Source organism: Canis lupus, chromosome 26 (assembly GCF_048164855.1).
Source record: "Canis lupus baileyi chromosome 26, mCanLup2.hap1, whole genome shotgun sequence".
Taxonomy (NCBI): domain Eukaryota; kingdom Metazoa; phylum Chordata; class Mammalia; order Carnivora; family Canidae; genus Canis; species Canis lupus.
Window position 1 is genome coordinate 33,623,689 of NC_132863.1, and position 17,198 is coordinate 33,640,886.

At 46.3% G+C, this 17,198-nt stretch overlaps 1 protein-coding gene across 7 annotated transcripts in view; it reads left to right on the forward strand.

The window, feature by feature from the left end:
* TOX2 (TOX high mobility group box family member 2) overlaps positions 1 to 17,198 on the forward strand; it is a 132,626-nt gene that overhangs the window by 45,427 nt on the left and 70,001 nt on the right. For 6 of the 7 annotated variants that reach the window (XM_072801105.1, XM_072801110.1, XM_072801103.1 and 3 more), the window contains one exon: positions 6,360 to 6,425. The exons of the other annotated variant lie outside the window; for it this stretch is intronic. In XM_072801105.1, the coding sequence (XP_072657206.1) occupies positions 6,360 to 6,425 (66 nt within the window). The remainder of the gene's footprint in view (positions 1 to 6,359; positions 6,426 to 17,198) is intronic. 7 annotated transcript variants of the gene reach the window in all.

The following is a 17,198-nucleotide window of genomic DNA, read 5'->3' on the forward strand; positions in this document are numbered from 1 at the left end:
GTAGTGTCATTGCAGGGTTTTGATCTGAGCACTGAGGAATCACTAGTGATAGCCACACTAGAGGATGGACTTGGGGGAAGGGGAGCTGAGGACAAAGCCTCTGTGGGTGTTTGGATTAGGGGGATGTAGGGGCAACGGGATCCAGAGTCATCCTGGAGGTATTACCTGTGTCCTGTGTAGAAGGTGACATCTTCTACCATGATGGTAGACCACTGGAGGAAGAAGAGGTCCATGCACATGTCATGAGTTCAGTGTGGATGTGTGGAATTTGGGATGCTCATGGAACAGATATCCAGGGAGAAGCTATACATTGGAATTTGGACATAACTTAGTTGAAGATGAGCATTGGAGAGTCAGTGACATGTTATAACCCTAAGAAGGCATGACATTATCCAGGGAAAGTGTGAATAGAGTGAGAAAGAAATACCAGATATAATTATCCACCCACCTATCCATCCCACTCACCCATGTAACACACTCTATCAACCCAGGGATCCCACTCATCTGTTTATCTCACCCACCATTGCAGTCATCTTCTCATCCACCTATCTCTTCATTCGCACCCAGCCATCCTATCCATCCCACCCACCCATCTTCTAAATCTGCTATCTAATCACTGAGTCATCATCTGTTTATCTATATACTGGCCCACCTATCCCATTCATTCCTCCAAACTACTTATCTTCCCTACCCACGTATTTATCATCCATGCATCCAGTCATCCATCCATCCATCCATCCCACCCATGCACCTACCCACCATGCATCCACTCATATTACCCATTACAGTGATTTCCTTTTCTATTCACTATGTCAACCACCACCCACGTGTGACTTTTGAACACTTGAAATGTGGCTAAGTCTAAAGTAAGAGATGTGCTGTAATGTGAAATACACACCAGATTTCAAAGACAGTATCAAAAAAAAAAAGGACTGTAAACCATCTCATTCACAATTTTTCTGTTGATTACATGTTGCAATCATAATATGCTAAAAATATTGGGTTAAATAAAATATGTCATTAAAATTAACTTGACTTGTTTATATCTGCTTTTTCAACTGTGGCCACTAGAAAATTTAAAATGACATACATAGCTTGCATTTGTGACTTGATTTATATTTCCATGAGACTGCGCTGAGCTATACCATCTATGACTCATCCACCCATCTATTCACTCACCTTCCCACGGATATTTAATTTACACCTGTGATGGATCAGTGACTCTGTGGGTCGTAGAAATGAGGAAACCAAGGTGTAGATCAGCTAAGACACATGCCGATGGAGCTGGCATCTCACCTTTCACCTTGGCTGCCTATTTGCTAAGTTTCCTTAAAGATTAAGATAAGACCTAAGTTGAGAGGGTTGTTGGAATAGGGGCCCAGTCGCCCCTCTTGCCAAGGGGACTACACAGCACCGAGGGAGAGACAGACCCTTCTGAAGCCTCTGTGAGCAGAGTCCCGGTGGCCGTCATGAAAGGGTTATCCCCACACGTTCGATATTTGCAAAAAATGTGGGTTCTTTCAGATTCCAAAACTCATTTCCATGACAAAACTCTTGGGAAGAGAAGATGAAGGTCTGGCTTTTGCAGAACAATCTTCCAGCTGTAATGAGGACTGAAGATGGCGATGGGAAAAGGAATTATAATTAGAATATGAAATGGGGAAAATTAATCTATTCCAGTCAGTGGTAAGAGGATGTTCTCCTGGCATTTCGTGGAAATTCTTAGGCTGTTGTCTCCCCTGCATTTTACCCCCTGATTTTAAAGCATGCAGAAGGTTGTGTGGTGTGAAAAAAAATAGTTTGGGCTGAGGAACTGATCCAAATATGATGTGAAATATGCACAGAATTTAAGTTCTTGTGTATGTCTCTACATGCTCAGGCCATTCACAATTGTGGGCACATTTAGGTGAGTTCTATTCATGTAGTTGCAGATGAGGGGTATATTTTTATACACATCTGTCCATCCCTTCCTTTCCATGTGTGCGTGCTGTAGACATTGCATAGTAGTCATGTGAAGGGTCTATGACACATGCACACTCATGTTTGTGCTGTGGATGCCTTTGTGTTGTGGTACATGTGTGACTAAGTGCTGTCGTTGAATGCTGTGTTGTGTATGACACGGTCCCCCACTGGTTTGTGGTGTATATATGGTCACCATGCTTGGGCACATTGCATCTGTCATATACATGTGTGTCCATGTATACAGTCAGCATTCGCTGTGTGGTGGGTATAGACGTGGGGATTTGTGATCTTGGTTGTGCACACGGAGGTGGAGGTGGCCCTGCTTTGCATTGTGACTTCTCCTTTTGCCTTACAAGTTCTTTCCACTGGAAAGCAACCTCCCCAAAAGAGCTGAGGAGGTAAGCCCAGGCATTAGGACCCTGGGGGCCAAACCAGGAGAAGCCTGGGACCCTTGGGGTCATCCTTTCTCCTCCTTTCCCCCAAGGGCTCTCATATGGTGGAACCCTGGGCAGAGATAGGGCAGAGAGCAGACCCCCACTACCACCTCGGGTTCATGGCCACTGAGGGGCCAGGTCCCGAGCCCAGTGTGCTCCCAGGGCACCGTGCAAGACACCTGGGAGTAACCAGTCAGAGGCTGATCCGGCCTGGCCTTGGGAACCTCTGCCAACTTCTCAGGTCTTCGTTGAAAGTAAAAAGCAAGCTTTATTCTAGTATGTGGCAGCTTTTCTTGTTTGAATAAATGAATAAGCCCACTAGAGGCAGGCTCTGGTGACCTCAGGGAGTCCCACTGACCGACTCCCTTGTGTCCCCCAGCGTATACACATCAAAACCCAGAGTTTGGGCAGCCCCGGTGGCTCAGCGGTTTGGCTCCAGCCTTCAGCTCAGGGTGTGATCCTGGAGACCTGGGATCGAGTCCCACATCAGGCTCCCTGCATGGAGCCTGCTTCTCCTTTTGCTTGTGTTTCTGCCTCTCTCTCTCTCAATCTCTCTCTCTCTGTGTCTCTAATAAATAAATAAAATCTTAAAAAAAAAAACAACCCAGAGTTTTCTTCTCTCATATCCCCAGAGCCATCCCCCACTGCTTACCGCAGATAATGCCTCCCTCCCTGAAACACTAACACATATTTACCACACACCTATTATGTGCCAGCCCCAGGCTAATGATTGGTTCTGTAGTGGGGTGGGGTGCAGCAGAGCCTTGATCCCCACTCTTAAGGAGCTTCCAGCCTAGTGGGAGAGACCAAACCAAAGGAGTAGGCAGCCCACTCTGAAGCCCAGCCTTGTCTCTATGTGTGCAATTTTGGGCAGCAGCTAATCCTCTCAACCTGTTTCCTTGCTTTTAAACAGGGAAAATAACACCTGCTTCACTGGGTTGTTTTGAGGATGAAATGAGATCTTTTATGGCAAGCATTTTACTCAGTGCCAGGCATATTCATTCATTCACCAGATATTTGTTGAGTACCTGCTCTGTGCAGCGGGGAGAGCTGATAGGGGTCCTTCCTTTTGTGGTGCTTCCCTTCTAGCCAGCAGTTAATAAATGGTCTGTTACATGGGTTTTGGGGGAACATCTTTCCTCTGCTTCTTTGATACATGTTCCTATATTTTTAACCTATACCATACTATTTGATTACTATTGCCTTATAAAATGCTTCAGATACCTGGTTAAACTAAGTCCTCCTCCATTTCTAGTCATTCTTCCTTATAGAACATACTTATAAATTATGTGTGGTTTTTAAAAAGGTTTTATTTTTATCATAGTATTAAATGGCCACATCAGATAGTAACCAGGAGCTCTTGTTTAAGCTCCCCACCCTGTCCCATTCCTAGTCTCACTTCTGATTCTAGCCTCTTCCAGGTGGTGGGAGGTTTGGAGATGGCCAAGACACAGTTCTAGCCTCCATGTTGCTCTGGGGCAGGAGACAGATGTGGAGACAGTCTGTGTTGTAAGAGGGATAGGCAGAGGAGGTGAAGAGCATGGCAGGCCTCCTGGAGGAGGTGGTTTCTGAGCAGGGCCTTGAAACATGAGCTTCAGGTGCAATGTGGTGGATGGACCCCTGCCTTCGGGGCCAGTGCCCAGACTCTAGGCATGGTGCTACCTTTTCTTTCGTTAATCCAGCAGTCACTGAAGGACTCATCCCATCCCTCTGCTGGCAAGGCATTTGGATATAGCCATTAATCCTATTATTGCCTTGATGGGAAGACTGGCCTAGTAAAAGATAATGTGAATGGTGTCGTGCTTGCTTCATTCATTCATTCATTCATTCATTCATTCAAAAAGCAATTATTGATTATCTGCTTTGTGCCAGGCACTATTCTAGGTGTTTGGGAGGCAGAGAGATTGAGATCTCTGTCCTCCAGGAGCCTCAAGGGAAATCCTCTATAAGCAGTGAGCATGGTAAAATAAGTAAGTGATATACAATGTTAGCAGGTAAAAGGGTTTATGGAACAAAGAGCAAGGTAGAGCTGGGCAGGGGAATCAGGAAGGATGGTAGTGGTGGGCCCGCAGAGGTAGGAGGCTGGCATCTGAGCTGGTTGTTGAGGAAAGCCTCTTTGAGTGAAGAGGGTCTGGATGAGCTGACATCTCGTGCATGATCATGGGGAGGGGGGATTTTTACAACCTCCATGAAGGTGCTTGGCGATGCCTAGCAAAACTACAAATGCACACATGTCTGGACCAGCGATTATATAAACTAATCCCACAGATAAACTCACACCCATGCGGAATGATGGATGTACAAACATATTCATTAACACAGTGCTGAAATAGGGAAAGACTAGAAACAACTCAATTGCCCGTGAGCTCAACTAGTTAAATATATCTATTACATCCATACTGTGGAATACTAGGTACCGGAAGACAGAATTACATTCTGATATAAAACACTTCCCAAGATGTGTTGCTGGGAGAAAAATGAGGTGCAAAACAGGGTGTATAGTATGTTGTCATTTATGTGAAAGAAACGACTATAAAAATGTATATATGTGACCATCTCTGAAAGGATATAAAGCTGGTCGACTCAGCGGTAGCCTCCGGAGAGGAGCTATGGCTGGCTGGGAGGTGAGGTGGGACAGACTTCTCACTCTGTTGCTTTCTGTGCTCTGGAAATTTTGGACCATGTGAATATAACCTAATAAAAAAATTAAAATTTCAATTAAAATGAAATGGCCAACTGCCATTGGGGCCCCTCCCAGATCCCTTGCCTACACAGCCATCTCCCATCTGCTAGGAGCACTGGCTGCAAATGGCTCACAGCTGATGCAGTTCTCTGGGGAACTGTCCCTGGCCAGATGGGGGCCACCCTGCTCAGAGGTTATGCCTCCCCTTGTCCCCTGAGGGGAGCCCACAGTCAGGGACTGACTGAACTCCACGGGGTGGTTCATGCCCCACAGCTCCTCGTGGAATCGGGCTGCAGTGGCTCTCCAGCTGAGACCACGTCTTTGCTTAGCTACTTCCACTGCCCTGTCCTGCTTCCTTCTCTCCCTTACAGATTTTCCTAAAGAGCACTTCTGAAAAATCACATGCCTTTGAGTCCTGGTCTCAGGCTCTGCATTTAAGGAACCCGATCCAAGACACCTGTTTCAAGGAAAGAGAACTTACTGTAAATGAGCTAAATGCTTTACATGGTTTGGTACAATACCTCATGGAGAGGGGACCACTGTCATTATCCTCATTCAACAGATGAGGAACCTCAGAAGTTCAGACACCAGCTCAATAATACACATCATGGGAAAAAGCCAGTGGCCCCCAAGCCCACACTTCTCCTATGGCACCTGCTTCCTCCTGCAGGGAGATCTTCCTGAATCCAGAGTTGGCAGCTTGTCAGAACACAGGATTGTAGTTTCTATGCATGGTTTCTACCACAGTCCTCACTGCCTGTGGCCAGGGATGGCCTAGGGGGCAAATGTGCGGAAGCAAAGATTCTTAGGATGGTTAAGACCTGGAGGGCATGTCTGGGGCAGGTGTCATGACCTGAGGGGTCTGAAGATCTCCGCCTCCCTCCATCATGTGAAATTCCAGCTGTAGCTGATAGTCTATCATTTTGGCCAGAGAGATATTTGCATACTTCCAGGAATGGGGAGCTCACTATCTGACAAGGATCACCTGCCACATCTGTGGACAAAGCATAAAGGGCAGAAAGGTTTTTCCTCTCTTCATCTTGTGATTAATGGTGCTAATCCAGGCCCACGGGGGCCACAGAACAGGGGCTGCTCCTTTCACCCTAGAGGGAATCCTGCTGAAATGCAATTTGGGCATCTTGGGCTCATGCTTTGCTTCCCAGGCCACCCCCAGACCTTTCTCCTCAGTGTATTCAGCACTCTGACCTCCTCAGGCTTCTCCTGGGGCCTTCTTGAAAACATCTTACTCAGACCTGCTTCTCTCTCTTTCTCTGTTCTAGTTTGATGGTGACAGTGCCTACGTGGGGATGAGTGACGGGAACCCAGAGCTGCTATCGACCAGCCAGGTGGGTGCTCCATCCTCCCTGTGTGGGGGTCCAGCCTGGAGCTGGCTGGAGCTAAGGTGCTTCAAGGCGGGCCTGGGATGGTGCAGAGCAGTGGGGCACAGCCCACGACTCTCCTCTCTCACGGTGATCAAGAATATCAAGTATCTCCTTTAAAAAAGACATCCAAATGGGACTATAGTGTTTTCTGTAAATCACCTACCTGGCTACGGTTGACTTAAAATGGGCACCATTGAAAATTTGGTAAAACTCCAAATATGTTGCCCCCATTCCCCATGCACAAGAGGAGAAATTTTCAGCAGCAGCAAGGAGAGATGTCACATGCTCTCCTGTGTGCCTCTTGCCACCACATAGCACCCATAGGATATACACTGACAGGGAGGTACACACATCCATGCAAAGGCATGCAGAGTTCTGCCCACCTAGAGCTGTCTAGTACCAGTGGGGGTGGGGTGGGGATTGTGGATGTGGCATACAGGGAAGAGAGCAGTGGCTTCCTGCGTGCTCCTTCCAGGTGGTGAAAGAGACTGAGTCATCCTGGGCAAGGCTATCCTGTTCCCTAGCCCTCTGGGAGCCAACTGGAATCTGAATTTCCACTGAGAGCCTGGTCTCCAAAAGCTAAGCTTTCTTTCAGCCAGGAGTAGCCTCCACTGCAGGGCAGGATGCTGGGGAGGGTCTTCACCATAGGCTCTGGCAACCTGGAGAATGGTTCTGTAAGAAGTTGGTGCCTGCAGGATGGCAGTGGTTCAGGGTGCACAGGGACTTGGGGAACTGGAGGGAAGCTGGAAGATAAGCCCCGGAGCTGACCTCCATCCTCTGTGCATCATGAAGGTTGTGGCAGCCCAAGTTGGGTGGCTGCACCCACATTTTCCAGTTGGGGAATCACAACCCTGTTCATTCACACACATTTATGTGCCCTCCTATGTGACAGGTCCTGTGGTGGACATAGATGAGTAAGGCGTGGGCCTGTGGCCCCTGGGGCGCACTGCCAGTGAGGGAAGATACTGTGTTCACAGTACAGTGCACAAGGCCCGCTGCAGGGCACTGCACCCCCGTCCTTTGCCACTACAGGGGTGCTCATGTTGGGGCCACCATGCCGTCCATGCCCCTTCTCTGGCCTGTGACCATGTGAGTATCATGATGTTGCTGCCAAGCTGCCTTTGCATGGCTCTGACTCATGCCAGCCTGAGAGACACTCTGGTGGGCAAGACTCCAGGTCCTGGAAATGCTCATTTTGGAAGAGACCACTGAAATCATTTAATTGTCCATAATCAGCTTGGAAATGTGGTTGTCTCAAAAGACCAGAGTTTCCTCCTGAGCATCTCATCTGAGCCCTTTCACAATGTTTAAAGTGCATTTTGTTAACATGCCGAGCCTTGGCTCTCAGAACCATGGCGCAGTGGAGTCAGTATGGCTCAAACACGAATGGGGCCTGTTGGCACAATACTCCCATGAGAAGGGGAAGTGGAGCTCACAGGGCTCTGTGTATGCTCCAGGCTTGGGCAGGGGAGCATAGTCCTTTGGAGAGACGCAGGGCAAGTAAGGGTCCCTATGAGCTGTTCACAGCAGCGCCCTCACCTGCTGCCTGGCTCCTCACAGTTGCAAAGCCTTTTCCTCAGTGCTTGTTTCAGCTGATCTTCACCAGTCTTGAGAAGTAGTAGGTTACCATCGATCCCATTTTGTAGATGGGGAAACTGAGTCTGGAGGATGTTGAGTGGCTCATCCAGGGAGGGGGACAGCTGGGGCTCAGAGCTCCACACATTACCTTGCTGTATGTGGAGCACTCCATTCCCACCCAAGCCTGCCACCGACTTGCTTCAGCTAAATGTCCATTTCTCAGAGAGCTTTGGTAACCTTGAGATCCAAATTAGGTCCCTTCCCCGTGATTCTCTTTCATGGCACCGTGTCCTTTTGATTCATGGCATTTGTCACTGTTTGAAGTGGCCTGCTTATATCTGTGTGACAACTTGGTTAGTATCTAATTTCCACACTAGACTGTGACCTCCATGAGAGCAGGATCTGGTCTCTTGTTCACTGCTGTGTCCTCCAGTATGTTACAAAGCCTGGCACGTAAAAGGTGCTTAGGAAAGATTTGCATAATGGGTCATATGGCCCCTTCTCTTCTCTGGACTTCAGTTTCCCTGGCAGTGAAATGAGGCAATTGGATTCCCCAAGGGTCCCTTCAACTCTCTTGTGCTGTCACTCAAGAGTCTCTCTAACTTAGCACTTTATAAAGAAAACATCAGGATTCCCTGCAGCTAAGTATACCTGGGGGCGTGAGCCAGCCTTGATGGGAACAGATTTAGCAATTACAATCTAGACTTCTTACAAGGTCCCAGTTGGCTTTTGCTGCATAAGAAGCATGTCAAGGGGAACTGGGATGGATCAGTTGGTTGGACGATATGTTGTATCTGGTTGTTGGGCTCTTGATTTGGGCTCAGGTCATGATCTCAGAGTTGTGGAATTGAGCCCCACATTGGGCTCTGTGTTCAGAAAAGAGTCTGCTTGAGATTCTCTCCCTCTGCACCCCCATTTTTTCTCTCTCTCTCAAATAAATAAGTAAATAAATAAGTATCTTTTAAAAACCCCAAGTACTCAACTTAGTATCTTAAAACAACAAATATTTATGTAGTTCATAATTCCTTGGGTTGGCAGTTTGGTTGAGTTCAGGTGGGTGGGGGGGCTCTTCTGCTCATGGCTAGCACCTGTGTAAGTGACATCTGTAAGCTGCCAGGTCAGCTGTGGGCTGGTTGGTGTCGGGACCTGCTTCTCTTCCAGATGGTCTCTCATGTCTCTCAGGCTAACTTGAGATCGTTCATGTGGTGGGAGAAGGGTTCCCAGAGTAGTCAGAACAGAAGCTGCAAGACCTGTTGAGGTCTAGGCTTTGAACTGGCATATGAGTACTTGCAGCACATTCTGTCCTCAAAGCAAGTCAGAGAGCCAGTCTAAATTCAAGGAATGGGGAAGTAGACCCCACCTGTCGATGGGAAGAGCTGCAAAGTATCGTGGTCTTTTAATAAACTTCAACTGCCACACATGGGAACGAAAAATAGTGCTCATACTGATTTTACTGAAGAATAACAGACTTATCCTGGATGTGCAGCCTCCAGTGGCTGGATGGGGCTCCAGGATCCTTACTTCTTAATGTTTTCTTCCAGTCTTTTCTCTGAAGTGCTTGCTTGAACACACACACACACACACACGCTCATGAACATCCTGTCATGGTGTCCTGCCTCACCAACTGCAGGGATTGTGTTGTCCCAGTTCTTGGGGAACTGGACAGAAACACCTGGGCAAAATGAGGGCCTCCTTGCTGATAGAGGATTCAGAGTACAAACACTCTATGTTTGGTGGGGGGTTTTTGTTTTGTTTTTGTAATGTAGGCTCCATGCCCAGCATGGAGCCCAGCGTGGGGCTTGAACTCACAACTCTGAGATCAAGACCTGAGCTGAAATCAAAAGTTAGACGCTTAACTGCCTGAGCCACCCAGGTGCCTCCAGAGTACAAACGCCCTACATGGCATAAATGCATTTTATAAATACGGTTAAATATAAGGTTCACTTGTTCAACAAATGTCCGTTGGGCACCTATTACATGCAAAGCTCTCAATGTAAGCAGGAAGCCTTTTCTGGAAGACGTTTTCTTCCAGAACATAGGATTTCATCATGTTAAAAACCTGCTCTTTAATGTTACCTTCTCTGGAAACATCATCTTCTTTATTTAGAAACTTCAGTAGAACACAGGTTCTTTTGGGTATATATCAGCCAATGGTGCTCCCTGTTAAAAACTTTCAAACCAGCTGTTATGGGCTTAAAGTTTCTTTTGCAAATGCATGCTTTGTTGTTTGGTTTTTGCAAGTTTCCACAAAATACCTGCCTGGCTGCCTTAGCTTTCATACAGTATCCCCTTTCCCTCTTCCCTGGACCTTGTGTTTCTTTTTTACCAGACTTATGGGGTGGTCCGAGACCAAGATGCAGTCCTCAGGCATGGCTTCTGGCCCATCAGCAGCTTCTGGGAGGGGAGGGCCCTGTAGAGATCAGCTCTTCCCCCTGTTGAGAACAGACCCTGGCCAGGAGTTACAAGGAAAATATTTCCTGATTATGCCACCCTGGGAAGTCTCCTTCTTGCTAGGATAAGGCTGAAGAGGAAAGGAACGAGGCTGTGGGTTCAGCAGACTTGGGTTCAAATCCAGCTCTTGCACATCTCAGCCAGATGTCCACTATAACCCTCTGCAAGTTGTGTCAGCTTTCTGTCAAATGGGCGGAGTAACATCTGCCTCCCAGAATATTATAAGTACTTGAGGCAAGTGTTATGGATTCCTGTCACCAGGCCAGGGCACCTGTCATCCAGCTGTTGTGAGTGCTGACTGCTAACTATTCACAGCTGCCCCTTCTCTGGAGAATTGGCCTCTGCCAAATGAGAACCATAAATGGGGAGGGGTGTGGGGAATGGTCTAGAAGGCCAAGTGGGCTCCCTGTCTCAAGGGGGGAGCAATTCTGCAACTCCCAATGGAGCTCCAGCTAACACAGCTCCTTTCCCTGCCCTGTCCTGCTTCCCTTCCCTTCCCAGTCACTTCTCAAAAGGAATGTCAATGTGCTAGGAATCCCTATTTCAGGCTCTACTTCAAGGAAATCTAACCTAAGATACTATATAAACTACCAGTGTTCCATAAAACTAGCTGGGACTTACTTCCATGTTTTTCTTATCATAAGTAATGCTTTGGTTACACAGATGACTTCTGGTCACCTCTTATGCCCATTTATAGGTCTGTGCCTTTATATGCACTATTTCCTCTGATAGGATCCCCCAGCCATTTTCACCCAACAGGTGCCTATTTGTTCTTTTAGGGGCACTGCAGATATCACCTCCTTAGTCTACTCTTCCTGGCTGTAGGTAGAATGTTCCACTCTCATGGCTGTAAATATGATTTCTGCTAAAGATTTCTGACTTTGTTCTAAGAATTATTGAAAGGATGTGTTTGGAGGGTGGGGAGAGAACTGGCACATGATTTCTAGCACATTCTATTAGGCAAAGCAAGTCACTGGGCTTTGTTAGTGAGAAAGAGATTGAGATTGGATAACATCAACTGATGCAGTTTTAAAAGCTGTCAGTGGCAAGAACAGATACAGAGAGACGACACAGGAGGGTAAGTGAATGATGATGTTGTCCTCTATTGTGGTTGAGGCAGAGGATATGGAAAGACGTGGATGGATCTGAGATAAGTTTTGGAAATAAAGTTGGTAGGTCTTGACATGGATGGATCTAGAGGGAGAGAGAAATGAAGCAATAAGGGATGATTCCCAGGCTTCCAGCATAAAATTTTCTCCAGCATGGTGGTATCATTTTTCTGAGTTGGGGAAGGCCTGGGGCAGTACAGGTTTGATAAGGTCAGACTTGGACATGTTGCATTCGAGATACTCATCCAAGTGGAGATGTCCAGGTAGGTAGATGGCTGTACAAGTCTGGAACTCACTGGGGAAGTAAACTTGGAAGTTCTTAGCCCATGGTGTTAAAACCGTGTGAAGATGAAATTTGCAAAGACAGAGAGAGAGAGAGAAAGAGTGAGAAGAATAGAAGATCAAGGAGTCTTAAATGTTGAGCTCCAATATTTGAAAGCAAAGTGGAAGAGGAGAAGATTGTGAAATAGGTTGAGAAGCAGTTACCAGAGAGGTAGGAGGAGAACATGGAGTCTTAGAAGCCAAGTGCAGAGTGTTCCAAGATGGAGGTAAGGAATTTAGGGCAATATGATGTTGGATTGACAGCTTCTTTCCTATCAAAGGATAACTTTTAAATAAATCAAAGATTTATGTACTCAATGTAAATCATAAAGGCACCAGGAAAAAAAAGCCCTTAAGGTATGCTTTACAACTTTAGAGTGGGAAAGATATTTCTATGACTCAGAGTCTTAAAAGAAAAGACTTAAAAATTTGATGACAAAGAAAAAAGAAAAGAAACAGAACTTTTGTGTGGCTAAAACAGCATAAGTCAAAAGACAAGTGAAAAATTGGGCAAAATTATTTTCAACTCACAATACAGTCAAAGGATTAATCTCCCAAATATATAAAGAGTCCCCAGAAATCAATTCAAAACTCTGGTAGAAAATCATGTGGGAGATACGAACCAATAGTTTCCAGCACAGGAAATGCAAGTGCATCTTAAGTTTGTGAGAAGACACCAGAATCAGTTCATAAGAGAAACAAAATTATCATTTTTCATCTTTTAGATTGACAAAAATCCAAGTTTGATAAAACACTTTTTTGGAGCCCTTGTGGGGAAACAGGCACTCTTGAACATTGCTTAAAGGAAGAGTAAATTGGTATAACCCCTATGGAGAGCAAATTGGCAACATCTATCAAAATTACAAACCCATTGACCCTTAACCCAGCAAGTTTCCTCTTAGAAACACGTCCTAAAGATATATTTGCTCACATGAGAAATGATGTCCTCAAGACTACTCATTTTAGTATTGGTATATAGGCAAAGGATTGGCAACAACCCAAATATGAAACAGTATGGGACTAGTTACATAAATTATGTACATTTATCAAGTGGGATACTGTGTGGCTGTAAAGAAAGAATGAAGGAATTGGAAAGATATTAAAGTTCTTTAGATACAGTTTACTGAAAAAAGTAAGGTGGCTGGCTAACAGTAAGTACCCCATGTTACCATTTGTGAAAAAAGGTAGTGAGAATGTTTGTATTTGATTAAAGCAACTGTGGAAGAATATGTGGGAACTAGTAACAATGACTTTGTACATTGTGTGTGTATACGTGTATCTGTGTGTGCACGTTTGTGTGTGCACGTTTGTATGAGTGTGTATATGTATCTGTGGTGTGTGTGTGTGTGTGTGTGTGTTATGGAAACTGGGCACATGGACAGGTGTGGAAAAAGACTTCACTTTTTTATATTTTAGGGATTTTAAACTATAGGGATTTACTATAATTTCAGAAAGATGAATAAAGTATAAACAAGAAGGAGGGGATCAAATGCTCCTGAGGGATTGGTTGGTATAAGTGTTGAAATGTGTCCAATTGTTTTAAGAAAAAGGAAGTCATCCTGGATCTCAGAAAAGGCGGTTTTGACGGGTAGTGGACTTCATGCAGGTCCTGGGGTGGATTGAGAGGGGAGCATGGGGCAAGGATGTAAACAGTGAATGTAGACAACTTGTGTGGGTGAAGTCTACGACACACAGGGGCCAGCACCATAGCTCAATGAGATGAGGACACCAAAGGAAGGAAAATTTTTTAAATGTTTAGAATGTTTAGTTGTCAATGGAAGGTATCCGAGAGAGGGTAAAGCTTGGGTTTCAGGAGATATAAGGGTTAATTGATGGTTTAAATTTTGGGAGAAGGTGGGAGAGGCTGGGTCCTGCCCAGAGGTGGAAGCTCTGGCCTTAGCCAGGAGCAAGGACAAAGGGGGAAAGGAGTGTGTCCCTGTAGACTGTTCACGGGAGCAGAGGGCATCTGCATCTGACAGCATCCTCCTGGAGAGGTTGGGGGGCAGGTTACCTGCTGAGTCAGGGCACCAAAGTCTGAGGGGGTGGAGAAGGTCTGGGATATTTGTGTGGCCTGTGGGAGACTGAGCTCTTGGTATAGGTGATATGAGGGCAGACAGTTGGTTGAATCCATGGTAAGGATTTGCGAGGCAGGTATACCAGAAGGATGCTTAAGCTTTTCTGTGCAAAAGAGAGACTGAAATAAAGATAAATGAAGAATCCAGTCATCTAAGCTAGATGAGGAGAAAAGTGAGAGGGACCAGGCTTCGAAGGTCTCCAAGTGGGGTGCTGGACAGTGAGGACACCTTAGTCATGGAGTGGGAAGAGGGTGGTGATTCTGAAAGAAGGAGTTGTGGGCATTCATGGGGTCCTAGGTGCATCCGGGGGGTGGGTGGCTGACACAGAGTGGTGCAGAGCCCAGCATAGCATGGTGGCTGAATTCTAGAGACCCAGAATGGTGCCAAGGTGAGGGAGATGGGAAGTCAGAGCCCGGAACCAGAGCCTGGGAGCATAATGGGGTAGGGGGATAAACAGGAGGTGTGTGGACAGCACTTGCGCTCAGATGCTGATGGAGCTGAGGAGGGTGGGGTGGAATTTGTAGGGAAGATAGACAGCGGTCCAGATGGGACAGCAGAGAGGGAGGAGGATGTCAAGCTTGCCTTCCAACCTGAGATACGTGAACAGTGGGGGGATGGGCAGCTCATCCGTAGAGGAGACAGGAAGTCAATGGAAGGTATGTTCTAAGAAGCTTTGGGGAAATAGGGAAATTTTTGTTCTTGGAGTAGGAATCCCAGTGGGTCCAGGGGCTATTTGCAAGGAGAGAGGTTCAGGTGGCTCATATTTGAGGTGCTCCTTGGGGAAGCCTAGGGCCTGGAGACTGTCATCAGCACCACCAACTATGAGCCAGGTGTGAAGCAAGGTCCAGTGTGGACCCTGCCCATCCATTGCTCCCTTTGTGTCCCTTGCTAACCTATCTGCGGAACATGTGCTAGACTAGAGTTATGTCATAAAGGCCAAGCTTCTCATGCTACAAAAGGAGGCCTCGCAGTTCCTCCCACCACACCTGGCACACAACAGGCATGCAAGGACTTTGAGCTAAGCAGATTCTTGCTGTGGGGTCTGCACACCACTGTGTGTGGTGACCCTCCTTCATAGATCCCAGAGATGCCTGGTCTATTTTTCTTACCATTGGATCAAGCATAGCCCTAGGGTGTGTGGATGGTATAACCAGGAGCCCAGAAGACCAGAGCTGGTCAGAGTCACACCTGTAGTTCCCCGGCACTGTACTCGTGGCTTGAAGCTACAGCCTCCTTCAGTAAGGGATGATGATGTAAGATGCCTGGGATGGGGAAGAAACCCAGAGCTCTGAGTTCCAGATTCCATCTGCTTCATTTTCCTTCACCTGCGTTGGTATCTTTCCCAGCCTATTATTCCCCATGTGAATGATGAGGGTAGATGGTCTGTTGGATTTTCCCAGCCCAAATACCGATGATGCTGACGATAATGAACATTCACAGCACACTTCCTTGGGCTCAGGCACCGGAGCTAAGTGTTTTCTATTGCACTCTATCAGGTAAGTACTGTTGCTATCCCATCTTACAGACGAGAAAACTACAGGCCAGAGAGACAGAGAGGTGGTGGAGTCTTTTTGAAACAAACAAAAATCAAATGATGCCCTGGGAATAAATGCACCAACAGTAAATGCACTGGCAGGCAGGAGGCCCTCCTGTCCTTGTTGCAATCTAAGATTCTGGGCTTGGTAACTCCAGCTTCTGAGTCTGTGTGTACAACGTAAAGGGCAGAGACGACACGGCTTTTATTGCTTTAATTAAAACCTGGGTGAAGAGCTCGCGATTCATATTAAAATGAAATTGTGTTTCGCTGGCCGTGGTGCCGAAAAGGGAATGGCAGTGATTACTGCTAAGATTACAAACAATCAAAGAGAAAAGGCCTTTTGCAAGCATTTCCTATTAAAGCCACAAACATCACACTTTAAAAATAATTATGGTTGTGTTATCCGAACATGATTCATGAATTCTGAATAAATATGAGGGGGCCTTGAAGGAAACTGTTTCAAGACCATAGATTTTGTTCAAATCTGATGAAATTTAATATCATTTCACAGCTGGAGAATAAAATGCAAGGAGGGGGAAAAAAAAACCCATCCTATGTGTATGGAGAGAATTGAGTATATGTCAGACTGAACTAATGAGCTTTCCCTCATCAGTCCTACACACGTGCTCAGAAAAATGGACGAGGCTCTCTTGTTTTCATTGAGAGAAAACTGCTGAGAAGGAGTCGGTACTTACACCTCACAGATCTTCATTTTGCATTCCAGCGGCTAAAAATATATGCAGTTTAAAGCTCTGCATTCCTGGCTGTGACATGTTTAAATGTTCGAGGGTGCAGGCGTGGAAGCGTTAGGGGACAGATTTGGGGGTGGGGAATTCTGGTCTGCGTTTACTCCGCCTCCCCTGTAGTAAAGATATTTTTCATACAATGCAGTGAATGTTTACAGCATATAGTTTTGTTTCCTTCCAACTATTATGAGAGAAATTGAATCCCTGGAAACGTTCCCTCTCTCTAAATGGGATGGAAACAATGAAGATGATGCAGGAAGTTTATGGGTTGGGGGAGGGAACAGCAGCGGGTTGGAAATGTAATTGCAAGGATTTTCTCTAAAACAGCACCCGTCTCCCACTCTCAGACACCTTGAACTCAGCATCTTCGACTAGGCCTGGGTCTTTGCTGGGGAGTGTGGGAGAACCATCTGCTTTAGCACATTGGTTCATTGCTGCATGAAAATGAGCATCAAGAAGTAGAAACAAAGCCTTATTAAGTACCTTTCCAATAAGTAAGCCTTATTAAGTACTTACCAAGCCCTCCTTAGTTTCTGGAGGACTGAGAGCCTGAGTCTGGCCTCTTTGACCATGTACCCTTGGGGAGGTCATTTGCCCTCTCTGAGCCCCATGTGGTTCTTTTGTTTTGTTTTGGTTTGGTTTTTGGTTTTGGTTTTTGTGTCTGTAAATGGGGGCTGAATTGGTATCTCTGAGAGATCTTCGAGGTTATAATCTGTGGCCAAAGGATTGGTTTCCTCCACCCCCTGCCCGAGTCTCTAGGAGAGACAGTGGTCTGTCCAACATGCCAGAGGCTCACCTCTCCTCCACAGAGCTGAGTTGCCCCAGTGCTAAGGGGACCTTGGAGACGGAGATCAGTGGCTCTGAGTGAGGGTCCAGCCCACCACTGGCAACAATAAAGAGATTCCAGTGATCACATGGCT